Genomic DNA, 19,826 nt, shown 5'->3' on the forward strand with positions numbered 1-19,826 from the left:
AACTTCTGTGGTGAACACAAAGGTCAACTCAGTCCCAAAATACTGGATGAGATACTTTCTCATGTCTTCGCAGAGCTGCCTCTGCTGCTTCTCTACAAAAAAAGGAATGATTTACAGATATGTGTTTTAATAAAACCAGTGGTAGATTATAAATAAGTACAAACTTAAATAAGAGCAGGCGTCCTTTGGGCCAGCACCTGATAGTTAACCTGCCTTTATGGGAAGTCAATCCAACGACTGCAAAGAGACAAAAAACACCAAAACACGTCTCTTTGACTCGTTATGTAGGAGGGCAGGGCCTATTCAGTGTGTGTACCCCTAGGTCCACTCTCTCATAATCAGCCTATGAACCCATGAATTAGCCTGATCTGCAAACTCACGTGACGATAACACATTCATGCATCAAGGCACATGAAACTACAAACCTTTTTAATTATTGCAACATTTAAGCCTAAAACCTTTATTTAACAAGGATTTTTGTTGCTGCTTCTCTTGAAAATTCAAACAAAAACCTTTTTAGCCAGAAGTGGGGATTTTGGCCTGGTTCTGGTGATAGAGGTCAAAACAATGATCGAAGTCTGTCTCTGAGTACCAGAGTGGCCATTATTTTCCGATTAACTTTCAACATAAACCAAAGTACTGCTGAAAGGGAATTTTACCTTGATAGTGGCATTAAATAAAAAGACATATTTATCCTCTGAGGAGTAGGAACATGCTCAGGAAGTGTCACAGCTGTTTTGCAGATGTTGAGCTCCCAACCAAAGACAGACAGATGGAGCAGCAGTGTGACACAGGGACAGTCTTAGGCCGTCCGCCTCTTTTACAATGTTCTATTGAACAGCATCAATCCACACAGTGTCTATTCTGTAAATTTTGTTTGCAAGTGAACAGACAGATGTTTCCTGCCACAATACAGGCACTGAATTCTGCCTAGACTTTTCTATTTCTGGCCACACAGGAATACTGTAATACTGTATTTATTGGCTAATGCTGTATGTTATTGGGGCCTATATGTAATGCTGCTGACACTGTTTATTGAGCGTTTTGTTCAGTGCTATGCTGAAAATGAATTCCACCAACTCTGTTATGAGACCATTAAAAGTTAAGTTCATAAACTCACAGCTCACTTCACATTTTGTCCATCTGGCTTCAAGGATCCACTATGAACATAGTCAGCACGCTTACTCTCACTTACATCACAGAACTGAGCCTGAGAAGCAGGTAAACAGAGAAAACAGGGAAGGGGGGAAATCTATTGTTGAAACCATACCATATGTGTGCACATATACTGCCGACAGACCTCTTCTCCACCAACGATCAAAGCCGAGTAGAACGGATCCAGACATCTGAACACAAAGGCAACTCTTTATTGCAGCCACAGCGCTTTTGATTTGGTTCTCTTTCTTCTAAAAACAGACTTCCGTCCATGACAAATTCTAAGAGATCGTCCTCTCTGACAGAGAAAACAGTTCACATGCAAGAGGAGCAGAAGATGAGGATTCATCTGACAGTTAGACTTACTCACCCTCACTCTGACACCCACATGCAACTAAATCCACTTTCAAAGAACAGAAAAACAGGTCTGTAAATTCCAGTTCATTAAATAATTTCCTGTACTAATTACAGATACAATTAGAGAGTGATCAGTTGGTAGTTGTTAATAAATGCTAAGCTAGCACACACTTGAGGCTTTTATTCAGAGGACAGAAGGTTAAATTTGTCCACAAACAACCATCCAATACAGCAGAATGAAGGATCCCATTTCACATAATTAATATCTAAACAGTGAATATTAACTTTGGTTTACATCGAGCAATTTCTTTCATGGAAATTCACCTGGAAGCCAATTTCAAAAACTCAACACAACTCAGTGGACTAACCAAGAACAAAATCAGTCTTAGAACTATGTCTCTGTTTTTCTGTAATTGATACCAAACAACTACTTGGTTCTTTGCAGGAATCACTTTGCCTACAAAATAAAGTATTAGTAGAAAAACACATCAAATGTTTGCACAGGGCACAAACAGCGTATTTGTGTCTGTTAAACAAAAAGCCTTTGTGATTTCAAATTAGCTGGATGCTTTGATTGTCCCTGCAGTAACCAGCAGTTTAGGTGTAATCCTGACAGAAATCAGAGAAAACCAGACCTATATTCAGCTATGAATTGTATGGTACAGACTCCCAGAAAGCCCATATTTTCACTCACCACCTTCTATTATGTTTTTTTCCATACTGCAGTTTCCCTGACTATAAATGGTTCTAACTAGTGTTTACAACCTCACTTAAATTACAGTGTTTCTGCTCTGTTACTGCAGCTGTAATATGCCCATGACCTCTGACAGAGACTCTCAGGAGAATATGAAACTGACAGAGAAACAGAGTGTAGGAACAATGGTATAAAGGCGCTGGGGGAAAGCTTCCAGTCTGCTAATGCTGTAATATTTCAAACAGGCACAGATACAGAAAGCAAAGATTTAAACACAATCTTTTATGGAGCATTAGACCATAAGCAAAAGTATGGACATAATGGTGTTTTAAGAGCATCTCTGGATGAGAACTGCTAGCCTGACTTCCCGAGGCAACAAAGGTCCACATTTCCATAACAGAAGATGCACAGACGAGTGCCAGAGAGAGCTGGCTTGCACATAACGCAGCCCGGTATTTTGCCTACTTTGTAGAAAAGCTCAATACAGTAAAAAGAGAAAAGCTGAGGACACATCTGTTGACTTCAGCAGAAAGGCACAAGTATAATACCAACTACTGTATGTAAAGAATACCCATCCTTTACTCCAATTATACTGTAGCTTTCTGGAAAAGGAGAGAACGATCATGTCTATACCTGATAAGCACCCGTGGCCCTGTTTTGAAGGTATTCACTGACAGCACATGATACATGTAAACTAAATGTACCTGTGGATCCATTTCTTGAATGACTTTATTCTTTAATGTAAAGCTCTGTTTCATTAAGCTCTAAGTGCTATGATTCATATGTACATTAAGATAAAACTGATCAGAGCAGCCTGAGTCATCATTTGGATTTATAAGATCAGAATTCCGGACACACCCTAACTCAGTATGAGAACAAAGCATCTTGCTGCTTTTCACAGCTCCTTAGGTCTCGACTGGACCTTGATGCCTACACTGCAGTTATCGACTGCACTCCCAGCAGAATTAGCAGACTGGATCACAACATGCAGTCCAAAGCAGTTGTGGGCAAATAACAAGAAGAAGGAAGATCTGTGCTTAGAGAGAGAAATCTTCAACCAGGGTGATACAGACAGAAACACATAGCCATCTAAATGGACATATGGAGGACAAAGGCATGCACCCGAGACATTTCCAACAGAGGAGGACAATCTGCATTTTCTCAAATCAGTGGCTTGGAGAAAATGCTAAGTCACTGCAACAAAGGAGGGTGCCAAGGCTGTAACCTACCGTCAGGAGTTCTTTCTGGAAGGACTTCCTCTCTTTGCTCTCTGTATTGTTGCAGTCCTCCTTCAGCTTCTCCAGCACTGACGCAACCTTCTCGGGCTCACTGTCCAGCTCTGTGCGGCAGAAATGCGTCAAGGGCAGGTTGATGTATCCGAGGGCGTCCGCAAACGCCCGCCAGCTGCCGATGTTCTCCATCAGTATAGTTCTTACAGAGGCATAGATGTAAGTGAGGAACTTGCAGGGCCTCAGGATCTGCTCCAGTAACAGTGAAGTCATAAGGTCAGGCCCACTGAAATAAATGGGCTTAACTTTGCCAACCACCAGCACATTCTTTGCATGGACAAGTCCCAATTTGCCCTGATAATATCCAATGTACCATTCTTTTGTCCATAGCTGTCCCTTCAGCTTGATCTTATCCTCACTCATTAGAGATACAAAGTCTCCTTTTTTGTACTCAAGCAAGTACTGATTTTTTGTTTGTCGGATGACAGTTTTGATTAATTTTCCAAACTTCAGGTTGTTTATCTTCCTGTCCTGAAAAACAGGGTATTTGGTGGCAATGGCGAGAGGAGACAGGACTATCTTTCCAACTTCCTTCTTCTTCAGGAAGCGTCGCTGCACTAATGTCTTTGGGCCTGCTTTGGGAGGAGGTGTTGGTGTCTGGACACAAAACTGAGCAAGTATACAATCTTGGTCATCTTTGACTTGGACTCTTAAGGTAAAATCAGAAACATCATCAGTGGTGCGTGAGGTAATAATGTAAATGAGCCTGCTAACTTTGCCTAGTTTAACCTGGAAGCCCCGGACCACTTTGGCCTGTTCACTAGCCTTTACCTCGTAGTTGGCCATGTTGGAGTAAACTCCAACACAGAGGTCCTGGGGTCTGGTCAGGACAAACTGGTGTTTACCCCAGAGCTGCAGTGCTACTGGTGGTGCAGACTGCGTCTGCTTGCCAAACTCACTCACCAATAGTGTCTTTGGGGCACAATTGTGGCCAAACATAGCCACGACTGCCTTGAAGGACGGGTGAATATGTTTGGGGCCATATACACCTAAGGTAATTTTTTTAACAACGTGCTCCCAAACTGTGGAGTCTGGAGATATGGACTGGGACTGAGCCACGACACACACATACATGCAGGGTTCTAGGTTATCCAGGCACACCTGGACCATGTCTCCGTACATGTACGCCTGAGGAATGGGAGTGTAAGGTCCCTCCTTACAATCACTCCTGACACATAAGACTTCAGTTGTCTGCCTGCTCTCCATTTTTACCACCACAGACACTTTCATCTCCAGGGTAACAGTGGTCTTGGTCTCCATGTTGCTGAGTTTAATCTCCACCACAGGGCTGACGGTGGTGCAGCGGTCGTTGTTTAGCTCAAGTGGTGGGTCGAGCAGAGCTTTGAGTGAAATCTGCTGGGTGTCCCCTGGGGCCACGTGGCCCTCAGGTATATGGATGCTGATGTTAGTGTCTGGAAGCTGGACGGCCCCTCCAGAGCTGTCCAGTCGACAGACAATGTTGGTTTCCACTGGCTGTGTTTGGCCCCAGCCTGGGTTTTGACCCAGTGTGTCCAAGTCATGGCAGGACCTGGCAAGCTTGCGGTGGGTGAGCCACGCTGTCCGGAAATCCTCCCTGCTCTGGAACTGCTCAGGCACCGGTGCTTTAAGGCCTCTAAAGAAACCGGTGGAGGCTTGGGGAGTGTCAGACTGAGCCTGAAGGATGGACAGCTCAGACAGACTGTAAGACCGTTTGCTTCTGAAAAACGGGTTGTCCCTGCGCAGTGTTTGCCCCACCCCTACCGTGGGACTAAGAGAGTTCAAGTTAAAAACACCACTGATGTCAGAAGTGCTTCTGGTGGAGGTGGGCACTGATGGAGTGACCGTATCAAACAGAAGAAGGTCAACTGATTTCTCATTACTGTTTTGATCAAGTGGGCTCTGAGGACCCCCATGTAGGAAAGGGTTCGTAGAGGTATGGGTTGTTACAAAAGGATTTCCATTTTGGAAGGTGGTTGGTTTCAGTATCACCCCTGCCCACTCTCCTAAAAGTTCCATTTCTGTAGCTGCCTCCTCATTACAGTCTCCCACAGTGTCAATCATCCCACTGTCACTGAAGGATGAGTCTCTGTAGTTGATCGGCTGCACATAAGCTGCAGGGATGTAACCCATCTCTGTGTTGTTGTGGGCGTACCACCACTCTGCTCCTGACGAGTCCAGAACATACAGGCGATCCCCTTTAGAGAATTTTAGGGTGGTGAAGCTGGATGGGCAGTAGTCCTTAATAGCCACGACTTCCCTGGCAGCGCCAAAGGAGGCGGTCGCGTCCAGCCGTAAGGCACTGGGAGAAGGCACTGGAATAAAAAGAAACAGTCAAACAGGGGTGGATGATTTCACCACAACTAGCATTTCTATGCAATGTATGTGGTTATAGCATCTTTCAAATTGTATATGTTGCTCCTTGTCATTTCACTTCAGTGTGTTCGGATCTATGGAGTGAGGGGGAGAATCGGCTGCCAGAACTTAGACGCAGCGCTTTAATAGATATTTAAAGCCTGCGCAAATATTGAAAAACAGAAAACATGATTGAAACATATTTCCAAGACAAAATAGTTAAGATTAAGGAAAGAACTGCGCTGCTTTCAGGGATGGTATTATTGTGCATTTGTAGGCTATCGCTATGAACTGTCACGGGCAGATGCTTCAGCACAGACAGGAGGAAAAGTAAAAGCAATATATAATAAAATCTGAAATGAGATGAGCAGCATGTTTGACACTTTTTAATACCTTCTAAGGCTTTTTTTTCTCAAGAAAACTGAATTCAGTGCTTTTCAAGACCTGCAGGTATCCTGGGGTTGAATTATTATACTTGTGCAATGTCTCTAACCTGAGGGTGGTGACTTTTTTCAGCCTAACCTTCTCATAGATGTGATTGTAAAATCTGCAACAAAACAACCAAAGCCCGCTGGAGATCCACAGTCACAACAGTCCAATGAACTGCTGCAGGTACACACAGACAACTCATCTATCATCTACAGTGGGTACGGAAAGTATTCAGACCCCCTTAAATTTTTCACTCTTTGTTATATTGCAGCCATATGCTAAAATCATTTAAGTTCATTTTTTTCCTCATTAATGTACACACAGCACCCCATATTGACAGAAAAACACAGAATTTTTGACATTTTTGCAGATTTATTAAAAAAGAAAAACTGAAATATCACATGGTCATAAGTATTCAGACCCTTTGCTCAGTATTTAGTAGAAGCACCCTGTTGAGCTAATACAGCCATGAGTCTTTTTGGGAATGATGCAACAAGTTTTCACACCTGCATTTGGGGATCCTCTGCCATTCCTCCTTGCAGATCCCCTCCAGTTCTGTCAGGTTGGATGGTCAACGTTGGTGGACAGCCATTTTCAGGTCTCTCCAGAGATGCTCAATTGGGTTTAAGTCAGGGCTCTGGCTGGGCCATTCAAGAACAGTCACGGAGTTGTTGTGAAGCCACTCCTTCGTTATTTTAGCTGTGTGCTTAGGGTCATTGTCTTGTTGGAAGGTGAACCTTCGGCCCAGTCTGAGGTCCTGAGCACTCTGGAGAAGGTTTTCGTCCAGGATATCCCTGTACTTGGCCGCATTCATCCTTCCCTCGATTGCATTAATGAATTGATTGAATTAAGGCCAAAAAGTTCTATCTTGGTCTCATCAGACCAGAGAATCTTGTTTCTCACCATCTTGGAGTCCTTCAGGTGTTTTTTAGCAAACTCCATGCAGGCTTTCATGTGTCTTGCACTGAGGAGAGGCTTCCGTCGGGCCACTCTGCCATAAAGCCCCGACTGGTGGAGGGCTGCAGTGATGGTTGACTTTCTACAACTTTCTCCCATCTCCCGAATGCATCTCTGGAGCTCAGCCACAGTCATCTTTGGGTTCTTCTGTACCTCTCTCACCAAGGCTCTTCTCCCCCAATAGCTCAGTTTGGCCGGACAGCCAGCTCTAGTTTTTTGTAACCTTGGCCAGATCTGTGCCTTGCCACAATTCTGTCTCTGAGCTCTTCAGGCAGTTCCTTTGACTTCATGATTCTCATTTGCTCTGACATGCACTGTGAGCTGTAGGGTCTTATATAGACAGGTGTGTGGCTTTTCCTAATCACGTCCAATCAGTATAATCAAACACAGCTGGACTCAAATGAAGGTGTAGAACCATCTCTGGGATGATCAGAAGAAATGGACAGCACCTAAGTTAAATATATGAGTGTCACAGCAAAGGGTCTGAATACTTATGACCATGTGATATTTCAGTTTTTCTTTTTTAATAAATCTGCAAAAATGTCAAACATTCTGTGTTTTTCTGTCAATATGGGGTGCTGTGTGTACATTAATGAGGAAAAAAATGAACTTAAATGATTTTAGCATAGGGCTGCAATATAACAATGAGTGAAAAATTTAAGGGGGTCTGAATACTTTCCGTACCCACTCTATGCGATAGTTTGACATCTCTGTGTGCACTGTAGTAATTTGATGTCCATGCTCTTCATATTTTACCCCATCATGCAAAATCAATCAAATTTATATGATTTGTCCCCCACTTCATGTCTTTAAAGCCCCTGAGAACTATGCTTCAGTCTTTACTATTTCTCCTCAACATGACCAAAGTTAAAGTAAAAAAACAAAGATACTTATAGTATTACCACAGTAATATTTATTAACAGTTTATCACTCAAAATTCAGCTCCTGACTACCATCAAATTCCCATTTAAATGTTAAACTGATCCATGACATCACCCACAAGGAAAACGAAGAACTACAGGAATCTCCTGTGAAAAACCACAAGGTTTGTAATTTCACTGTAAGAAGCTGATTTATAAAATGAGTTTTAGGGCCTTCCTGACCCCTGCTGAATGCTTGTTTGGCTTTGAGCAGCTGACCTTTGACATCAGTGAGACTGGCTTCTGACACTCCTTCGCTGAGGTCGATGAGCGTCCCCTCAGACTTGCAGCGTGGGAGAGAAGTGTTGTTGTTGGTGGTGGTTCTGATTCGATGGGCAGCCATGTTTGGACCCGTCACTGTGTTCCGGCTACTCAAATGGGTTTCCCTTAACTACTGGCCCCGTCAGGTGTCAACAGCCTCGTGTCATCTCTGGAAAACATAAAGTATATAGTTACACATTTAGTAAAAATCAAGTAGGAGCAGTGTTGCTTGTTAAAACAGACCTGTGTGTTTCTTTGCATGTTATTTATTACTAGACCTTTTCATGGATGAAAGCCTTGGGCAGGTCTTGTTGTTTTTATTTTTCATTAGGCATGAAAAAAGTTTGAACTTATTTTAACTTTACATGTATTTTCCAGGTTTTTCACATCCAATCTGCTGTGTTTAACTGATCAATGTAAAGCAGTACCTAATAACAGTGTAATAAATAACAGCATCATTCTATTACTGTAAAACAAATACTTTTACATGTACCGCTGTTGGCTACAGAAAAACAACCCGTGCAATTGTGTCGATGCTCTCTATGCTGTAGTGTTTAGCTCTGACCTTTGTTGAGTAAACATTATATAAATTAATTTTCCTAAAAGAAAGGAATAAAAATATTAACTTGATCTTCAGCACAGAGTCAGTTATTGATTGGTCCAAAGCAATGTAATCAGCAACTCTTTGATAATTGATAGGTCATTGTCATTTGTCAAAATGAGCAGCAGATTAACTAATAAATGAGAATAATTGTTAGCTGCAGCCCTAATAACCACTCTACTTTAATAAAAATCAGCAATCCACTTTCTTCTTTATGATCTCTGAAATGTACAACAGTTCCTGAGTTCTGTCCACATCCACGAGACACTGCAGGCAGAAGCACTGAGTACAACATCTTTTGTTTGCGGTCTGTTTCCAGTGAGCTAAGGCCAAACCACTGACTGTATATAAAAGATGGACAAACTCTCTGTGACATCACCCGCTGGTTTTCTGAAGAGTGGATTCGAGGCTCAAGTCTGGCCAGCACTACACCAGCAGTGCTTTGCTTCTTAATTATGCATTAATTTAAGCCTCAATAAAATTTTAACTGGCGAGTTCTATAAAAATCCCCCCCCCCCTACAGTTGCCATGGAAGGGAAATTAACTATAGAGAGCAAAACTGATTTTTATACTAGGTTGGAAACGATGATTTCTGCTGTAAAGTTTTAACATGGGAGTCTACGGGGACTGACTCCCATTTGAGGTACTGCAGGTTTTAACACTTCTGTTTTGGCTTCGCCTCTCAACCTCAGGCCAAACCTGACAACACAGTGTACAGAAAGAGTAGCACAACAGACACTGGCACCAAATACTGCTTTTACTAATTAAACATTCAAATCAGATATCACCTGGCTGACTAAGAAAACATCACTATTGACAAAGAATTTCCACATCAATAAAGTTTCAGTCCAACAAATTTGTAGCTGAATTATAACCACAAATGCATGATGTCCACTCCGGTGGAGGCATACGTCATCCACTGGAGTGCCCACTGTGAAAGGGTGACTCCTGACCGTCTCACCCTTTCAAATGCATCCTGATGTCAATCATGCTCATTGTGCTGTAACTGTGGTTTTCAGCCCACTTTTAATTTGTAATGTTTTTCAGTCTGTTGCTCAGAAGCGTTTAACATGCTACGCATCAACACAAGCCTAAGCAGTAAATACCAGTGTAAAGTGGATGTGCATAAATCTCTGAGTGACTGAAGTTCTTCTCAAGATCCTACCGCCTCCTCTTGGCTGCCTGGATCTTTATGTGCCGACAGGAGAATTACTAAACCAGTACAAAGAGAATAAATTATTTCACGCTGTCTGACTCACATAAGCATATGCTTGATTGATGTCCATAGAAGCCAGTTTATTTATTCATGCCAGCTCAGCTGACATGGGATCATTAAGACCCTGTTAAAATAATTAATTTAATTAAAATCCATATTTACAAATCTTATGTTTAAAAACTGAAACAAATGAACACAGTATTTATTTTTAACAAATTGTTTACATGTCAACTAGTGCTACTTTGTCGAATGTTACAGGGACTTTGTGTCCCTGTTGTGTTTGCATAAAAAGTCATCTTTGTTACAGCAGATTTTATGCATATGGTGGTGTGTCGCTTATTTTATGACAGTTTTTCTAAAATTTGATTTAAAACTCTAAATATGGTGCCTTGTTCACAGTATCACAATGTATCTCACAATACAGGGGTTACAAGTCGACATGACTTGTAACCCCTGTATTGTGATACGTATCGATACGCCAGATTCTTGCCAATACACAGCCCTATAGAAGTCAAAACAAGCTTACCTATGGAGACAAATAAAGTATATCATACCTTATCTACAATCTGTACTGTACCAGATTTAGCTGTGGCCGGATGGTGAAACTGTGACTGGTCCTTTTATCTTATAAATGTTTATTTGGTTAACATATAATTGTGATAAAATGTGTAGTGTCCTAGGGTCAGCCAGCTCTGTGGTGTCCCAGTCATCCTTCACTGGATCACCACAGGGCTGGTACAGCTCGATTGTAAGCTGAGAAGTTCAACACTGAGGGTTTAAATTCATGTATCACTCCTCAGTCAGACGACCTGGGTCATTACTAACCAGTTTTGGAATAACCCAGTTATCTGCTCTTCCATCTAGGTTGTAAATGTAAATATGACTATAAAGCAAACAAAGGGGTGACAAAGTGCACACAGCAGGTGTGGGGCAGTGGTTTGAGAGACACTAGGCTTTTGACTTCAATCTATAATTGATGATTGTCAGAGGAACAGGCTGATAATGACGACACACATATATGAGACTCTGCCAAGCAAGGCCACAACCACACCAGGCCGATTTTGCTTGTTTATATTATATAATATTTAAAAGTTTTGTTCTGCAGTGCAACCTGTGTCAACAAGCTTCAGTTAACATGAGAATTTCATTATCCTGGACCAAGTCGCCTGGATCTGTTTCGCCAGTTTAATGTGATTTATTTTGTCGATTTTACTCACTGGCTCCTTCGCATGTCCTTGGTGTGAGGCCCTTTTCACAGCAGACAATCTGACTTGTCATAGTAGGAAAATCACAGGTGTCATTGATCACTTGAACAGCAGCTTCACTGAAATCAAGCCATGACAGTGTGACAGTGAGGTGGCATGCACAGCGTGATACCAAATATATGTTTAGGTGGATCCTAGCGTAACTTAAACAATCCCCTCTCTACTCTTCCACCCAGCACCGTTATAAAAACCTGCTAAACTAATGACACTCCTATCAGCTTCAACTGTACTTTTGAGTACTAATTACCAAATGTTTTAAACTCTAATATGGTAAAAACTGTACCTGCCAAACACCAGCGCATTAGCACTATGACGTTACAGCACTGCTGTGTCTAAGTGCAGCCTCAGAGTCGTTATCACGGCTGGAGACTTGCTGATTGAAGGGAACACAGTTCTGCTGTGACTCAGTCTCCAGTTTAGGCCGAATATCCACCCCTTGTGTATTCACATCAGTAAGTCTGGGGATTGTGACACATGTCCACGCTCTTATCCTGTGTGTTAAAGTTCATTTCTCGCTTTTTATTACATGCAGCAAACTAGTTTGTTCCAGCATCTAAAGAAGAACAACACAATGTTGCAGTCACAATAGGAGGAGAATGGGTTTGCCTCATGCTACAGTCACACATGCGCTGTGTGAGATAAAAAGAAGACAGAGCCAAGTAACCAGACAAGATGCCATCAGGAGCTGTGTGGCTTAAAACCTCTGCTAGGAGATTTCCTCCCCATCAAAAATCCAATTTTGGACTCTGAAATTTGCATATACTTCATAACTACAGCTACAAGTAACAAATGTATTCATAACTGATTAAACTAATTCATTTTCTGAATAATTTGGTCTATAGAAGTCAGACAGAGCCTGTCAGAGACCAGCTTGTGACCACAGTGGAGCATTTAGCAGCTCCAGAGCCAGAGGTTTCCCTCAGGAGTTGGTGGAGACCAACCCCAGAGCTAACAGAGGGAGCACCCGGCTGAGAGTCACCAGGGGGACACGGGCACACTGCACAGGAAGGAGCATGTTGCTGTGGAACTGCTGGATGTGGAAATAAACATCTGTTCAGTATATTAACTTAAAATGTGATGATATGTCAAGAGGCCAAAAAAGACCATCAACTGCCAGTGTAATGATGAATTGGTTATCAAAATTGTTGGACTAGATTTGTTATTAATTGATATTATCATTTCAGCCTGGAAGTGAATCATAACTCCCATTTTGATAGATGCAATCAATGTAAAACTGGAGTTAATCCACAGACACCAGGTTATTGATTGCTAACCACACTACTTAGATTATCACTTGCACCAATTACACTGGTTATAAAGTTTTCACATTGATTCACATTGATATTTATGTTGGTTTTTAATCAACTGTACTGGATTCCAGAGGACTACATAATGCTGCACCAACATAAGTGCTGAAGTGCTTCTGCTCACCCATTGTTTTACTGGTTTTATTCTTACTTCTCAGTGGCGTTTCAGCCACCTGCACACGCTTGTGTAAGGCTGCAATGAAGGTGCATCCAACTAGTAGTGCATTCAGCTAAAGACAAATTTTACCTAAGAATATTAGACTACATTCACGAATCCATGCATGTCAGGTCCTGAAGGCAACTCTGTCACTCGTGATTCCACCCTAATGTTAGTGAGCTCTGCTGCTGGACCTCCTCTCTCAGGGGGAGGTGAGGTGGGGCCTGACATAAAGCCCAAGTGGTCTCCAGCAGCAGCAGCTATCCAAACCTCAGCCTGACCACCCTGTACTGTTTAACACTCACCCCAGAACAATGGTGGGTGGGAACGGCTCTGTATGTAAACCTGAGAAAATACAGTGACGAGGAAACTCTGCCATGCAAATCACCACGTTTCCTGGTAATGAGAAGAAGCTGTAATGAGGCTCAGCCAGCTTCTCTACTAAAGCTGTGTCAGGAACTCTCCCTCTGGATGTCTCTACAACATTTCTTCAGACTTTAACTGCTCAGCTGTTAGACCTTTCTGCAGACTTTAACTGCTCAGCTGTTAGACCACACATTTTTAATGTGTGCAAAATATTGGATGCCTCTCATCAGGGGACTATGTCAAGAAGGAAAGTTCTTGGCTCTGATGCAGGGACTTTCCTCAGAACCAAGATCTGACTGCTGAATCAGAGCTGACATTGTTTCTAATGCTGACACACGAGTCTCAGAAATGAGTCTATGAGGATGCTGAATTCAAAATGTCAGTCCACAAGTGATCAGAAATCATCACAGAGATTCCATCAGTCTGTTCTTAAGTGGTTTTGTGTACAGACTGAGCCGGTGGTCAGGAAAGGCAGCTCTATCGGCCTCTCTGGGGTATTTGGCTTCATAAACCAGACAGAGCATGTACAGATAAAGAGAGTTGAGGCTTGGTGAAGATGTGTGTGATTTTCACATGAACAACTTTTATAGTGCAGCTCACTGCTCATCATGAGGGCACAGAGTTAAACTTGTCTTTCTACCAGTTTCTAGAGATGTTAACATGCAAACCAGACTGACCTTTGTTTCACTTCAGTCATTCAGTGTTTATTTAAGATGACGACTGCCTGGGAGGGAGGTTTAGCTTATTCCACACTGTTCAGCATCCAACAGAAATCTAATAGCTGCTAGGACCAGCGCAAATGTAATAACAATTTAACAATTTAATAAATAAAATGTAAAAAGTATTTTTTCTCTAAAGTGACTTACTACATACCGTCCAGCTGCCAGATGAGCAAAAACCTCAAATGAGGACTCATGCTGTGCAAGTACCACTCTGTACTCTGAGGTTCTTGTGACTTTAATGTGAAGGCATTACTTTGTCCATACTGGGATCCTGTATGGACAGCCACTTTATCTTCCTTCATACTTGTCAGGACATTTTTATTTGTGATTCACAAGTCTGAACAAAGAGGTTGTGGGTTTTGTCTTGCATCATTTTTGGTTTGACATTTTTAGCTTTTAGTGAGATGTCTCAACAACTGTTGCCATGAAGTCTGTTACAGATGTCTGTGGTCCCCAGAGGATGTCTCCTAATGACTCTGGTGATCCTCTGAATTTTCTCGTGCCACTATCAGGCTGTGATTATATCTTATTTCTCCAATAATTTGGCTTATGACAAAGAATCAGGGAAACTAATGTCATTCCCATCAGCCTCAGCCGTACTATGTATTTAGTGCTGTTTAGAGTAGCTGAAGGACCAATTAGTAATTTTTGGGCTTTATACATGACAGGAAACATTTGATATCTTCATGTCCAGATAAAAGAACTGAAGTATTTTATTTACATTTTATTTATTGCTAATTAGCAAATGTTAGAATGCTTAAATAAGATGGAAAACATTATATCTGTAAGCATTTAGCTCAAAGTACAGGCTCCCAGAACTGCTAGCATGGCTGTAGACCTTTGTTCTTGTCATTTCAAACTGTCCCTTTTCATTTGCTCTGGACACACATTAAGGTTTTCAAGATGTTAGAAGCTGTGATCTGGCCATCATTTGGTGCTGATGTTCAGATAAAATCCTCACACTACACGTTGTTTAGGGAATTTTCATTTTTAAATTTTTATCACATCACAAAATAGTAACACAAATGTATCCAAAGTTGCTTCCTTGACTTCTAAATGAGAAAGGAAAACTGTTAACTGGCAGGAACCATCAGGCAGAGAAAATAGTAAAGCGGTATTAAAGGCTTCATTTAGTCGGCCGTGCCTGAAAAACACAGACCTGTTTCAACCTCACTGTGTCTTCATCAGAGTGGAAACAGTAAAACTAGCCTGTTGAGACCTGCTGTTCTTTATACGGTAGAAATGATTTATGTCCATTTCTGTTTTAGCACCAAAGATGTTCACAGTCTCACAGGATCCAGGGAGCAGCTCAGCTACATAACTCTGGCCCCAGTCCACCTGTAGCTCAGCATGCTGCCTCTCTATTTACTCAGGGGCCCAAAATGTGCTTTTTTCTGACCGTCGGGACTAAAACATTTCGTTGGAACAAGACAAGGTGAGAACTCAATATTTCTACACCTTTAGTTGTCTTATGAAGGCGAGCACCTGGTGTGCCCTCTCAGCTGATGAGAAATGCTGTTTTGCCCGTAAACCTGTCAGAAAAACCCATTTGGCAACAGCCTTTTCCTGGGGGTAAACCACTCCACAGGAAGTGAGCTGCTGAATAAAAGGAGCAGCATGGATGAGAACTTCACAGGGCACTTCCTCTGAGGAGGCTGTGAAGGAAAGGCTGAGTGATTGCATATTTCTTTTAAGGACAGGCTCTTCTCCCACAGCCACTGCGGTGAAGTGAAGTGTGGATGAACAGCTTATGGAGCCTCAGCAGGGTTAATGCGCCACCATTCATGCTGCCAGCTGACAACAACCAACCTCCCGACCCAGACAGGAAATGAGGGCAGATTCACATTCTGGATTTTAGATGCATTCCCCAAAATTCAACCTGTCATTTGATATCTTTGAAAGCGTCAAACATTTTCTGGCTGCAGATTCTAAAATGAGAGAATGTGCCATTTTACAGAATATTCTTGGGCTTTGGACTGTTGGTTGGACAAAACCAGACATCAGAAGACATCAAACTGGGATGGACATATTTCTCTATTTTTACATTTCAAAGAATTCATCGAGTAATCACAAAAACAACCTGATCATTAATCAGTAATGAAAAGAACAGTTAGTTTGGAGGCGGGGGGGTTGATTCGGGGTCCACCCTGGACCGGTCGCCAGTCTATCACAGACAAATCTAACTAGTTAGACAGAAACATTAGATGGATTTTTACCTGGCTTCCTGGTTTCATTATATTCAGATCACAGATTGTTAAGCTCATGCTGCTTATGCAGAACCATGTGTCCTGTGTGTATCTGTGCAGAGAAAACACTGCAGAGAACATTACTGAGCTATAAAACTGTCACTGCAAGGCTGAAGACACAACATTCAGTCTGCAGCAGTAAAAGCATCTTGACGACCAGCGGCTCCACATTATCTGTCAGCACAGGCCAAGGCTTCGCTGTGAGTTTAGGGATGACTGCTGCTGAGCAGGAAGTGGCTGAGGAGGAAATGCCTTTGTGATGAGAGGCAGCAAGACCTCTGCTGACTCTCCCTGTTGCTACATTTCCTTCAGAGCGCCACCTCCAACACATTGTTCTCATCTGCTCACTCACAGTCCAGAAGCATGCTTAAAGGTAGGACTGGTGATCCTGGAAAAACCAGCAAGAGGACGCTCTTTGTTGAAAGTAGGCAACTGAAGAAATCCCACTCTTTCATTCTGACTTCTCTCCAAAACCACTCCTCCAAAACATAACGTGCACTGCAACGTGCACTGCCTGACAGCTACTTACAGATTTCAGGAAAATAACAAATGCCCCCCAAACAAAACCAAACCAATAGTTGCCTGTCGAGCAGAAACACGGCCACCATGGCGTCACTGTTCAGCCCCTTTTGTTCTCTCTGTTGTCACAGTTGTTCAAAAGCCACACCGATGGTAATTCTGGTTTTACTTCTTACAGCATCCCACTTCTTTTTAGTTGTAACTTTCTCAAATGCAGTGTTACCCTAACCCAGATCTGTGGCCCCGAACCCTAGTCGGGATCTCTGCTTCATGGCTAAGCTGCTTTAGCCCTGGCTCGTGGCCGGTAACCAGCCTTAGAAGTGTGGGACAAGTGAAGAGGGAGGCCAGATAACACAGGCTTTATTCCACTTGGTAACACAAACACTGCATGTGGCCATTGATGCCCAGTTAACTGCATCACAGTCCTATCTGTACACTTAGAGCTGACTACTGTCTGGCTGCCATGCAGAAAGAGTCTGTTCTGTGCGGCGTCTTCTCGCTCTCACACTGCAGGTCAAAACTTCTAGCAACAACAACAACAACAACCTATAAGACCATATATCTTAAAGGGGAAGGCCTGGTCTGTAACAACGGTCTGTTTGTAAATGAAAGCTGCTGTGGTACCTTCTCTGCCGTAGCTCACTAGCTTTAGCTGTAAAACAGAGCGGTAACACGTCTGCCTGCAGCTGCAAAGTCTTGTGGGAGACTCTTGGCTCATGCACTGAGTGCACGGGCAGAGAGCACATACAGTAAGTAGGAGGTTAGGTTGACAGGCAGGTAGGTCATCCAATGGTTTAGCTTGGGATGAGTAAAATTATTGGTCAGGTGATTTTCAGCCCTGCTGCTGCCACAGATGATGGATTTGTTTCTTTATGTTGCCGATGACATTGAATGTTTTCATTGGCATCGGGATGAAAAGAGAATTTCAAGATATGTAACAAAAATCCTTGTGAAAAGAACCACAAACCCTCACTTTAAGACTACATGGGGACATCGCCTCCACAAAGGAAGTGATGAAACCTACAGAATAAAATACAAACTTCCTTCTAAACATATCTTTACCCAGTCGGACATCCTCTCACATGCTGAACAATGAAAAGTCATGTGACATTTGACACTGGACCTACAGCAGGATCTCATCAGGTGTAAACCCAAGTTAACCTGCAATGAAACTGGTTTCATAACTACCAGTATTTTATGAGGAATGAAATGCACTGAGCATATCAGTCCTCAAGGGTATATACACAATGCATTCTGGTGAGAATGAATACAATAAAGAATATCCACCCTTTACAAGAAGACTGCACCTTTAAATAGCTCTCTACATAAACCTGTGCCAACAACACAAACAGATGAATATTACAGCAGAACATTGTTACTACATATAGTGTAAATCCTGAGGTTTGTGGTTCACAGACCAGGGCTCAGGTGACCACAGCTGACATATGTACAGGACACAGTGTCCTCTCCAGGTAGAACCAGTGCCGGGGCACCTCAGGGCTGTGCTAGCTCGCCTCTGTTATTGATACTGTACACTGCCCAACCAGTTCCTTCAAACATGACTCCACCATGCTGTCCCTGCTGACGGTGACGATCCTAGGATTCACCAGACTAATACTGACAGCATGATGACTGATGCTACCTCTTCTTGGACTACAGAATTTCTTTGCAGGAAGATACAGCAGCGCATCTACTTTCTTCACTGGTTTAGATTGTTTTTCATGTTGCAGTATAGTTTAGCAGCCTGGCAGTGAAACTTGAAACTAAGCAGTTTAATCGACTCAGGATCTGTTTGAAGATCACTGGCCAACCTTTAGAACCCCCTTTTCAGGCAGCTCACAGTGTAAACATGCTCAGACTCACTACTGGTATCTCTGTTGACTTCTCACGTGAACATGAGAATGCTGATACCTGCCCTCTAGCTATTTATTTTTAAAATTTACTGTTTACTTTATCTGTTTTATTTGAATTTCCAATTTACTCTGATTTTGCTGTGAACACAGGCCACGTTAATGGTTAAAAGCAGCTTTATTATAGAAACAGAGCACCTAGTAATTCCTTAACAATGAAGTCACTGATTAACATGGGCGACTTTCAATTGAATTGGTTAAAATTTGCATCCATAATAATAACAAACCACACTTTCATTATCTGTCATCTGGCCACGTGAACGGAGGAGAAGTTACGCAGCACTGCCTTATCTTTAGACTCAAACATGCAGAGTCGTGTTTTTGTTTCCAGTGATCGAGCATTAGCCGAACAAGCTCGCAGACCTTGAATCTGCTCATCAGATAAGCGGGGGAAGCCACGTGCCATGTTCTTGGGCAGCAAGAGACATACACAGTGTCATACTGAGACAACACTGCTGAGGCCTTGAGAGTTTGGAAACAAAGCTCCGGTGACTCTGTCCTGGAGCGAGCCAGAGATTCTGCCGCTGTGGTGGCTCCTGAATTTGGTTTCTGTAGATCCACAGTTCCTGGAGGTATTTGGTCAGAAACGAGTACATTATATAAAAAGGCTGAAATACAGCAAATCCTCCCTTTTGTGAAGCAAATTCCAAAAAATAAACTGTTTCACCCCTTTTACACAAAGAATCATCAGCTATCTGCCAGCTTCACTGAGACTACTCTTTTATAAAGCACATTCATTATTTCACACTTCTCCTCCTCCTCAGAGGCTTCAGGTCCATACAGCTTTGAAGACAAACACACAAACATTCAGACTAAGAAGTGTCACGTCAGTTTTCCTCTGTGTACCGTGCACAGTGTGTTTGACTTCCAAATGCTCCTTAGACTTCTATGCCACCGACTTAAGAGCAAAACACGCTGAATGTTGAAACTTCTCTCCTGCAAACACCTCTGGCCTTATCAGTTAGCAGGTATGCTTACACATGCTTATGCTAAACATTCTACGCCAGTTCTGTTGGTTGCCCTCTTTCCACATGTATTCTGGGTGATTCTGCTGGTGCTGCAGCAGCTGCAGACATCATTCATTCCTTTCCTTAAATGTATAAACATACCAAGGTGGAAGGGCT

The 19,826-nt window shown here is 42.5% G+C and overlaps 1 protein-coding gene across 2 annotated transcripts in view; it reads right to left on the reverse strand.

The window, feature by feature from the left end:
* The window catches only part of LOC109973937 (SH3 domain-binding protein 4), a 33,853-nt gene that overhangs the window by 8,668 nt on the left and 5,359 nt on the right, over positions 1-19,826 (reverse strand). For both annotated transcript variants that reach the window (XM_020623840.1, XM_020623839.1), the window contains 2 exons: positions 8,352-8,562; positions 3,436-5,786 (listed from right to left, as the gene is read on the reverse strand). In XM_020623840.1, the coding sequence (XP_020479496.1) occupies positions 3,436-5,786; positions 8,352-8,475 (2,475 nt within the window). In that variant the 5' untranslated portion in view covers positions 8,476-8,562. The remainder of the gene's footprint in view (positions 1-3,435; positions 5,787-8,351; positions 8,563-19,826) is intronic.

Source organism: Monopterus albus, unplaced genomic scaffold (genome assembly GCF_001952655.1).
Source record: "Monopterus albus unplaced genomic scaffold, M_albus_1.0 scaffold311.1, whole genome shotgun sequence".
Taxonomy (NCBI): Eukaryota; Metazoa; Chordata; class Actinopteri; order Synbranchiformes; family Synbranchidae; genus Monopterus; species Monopterus albus.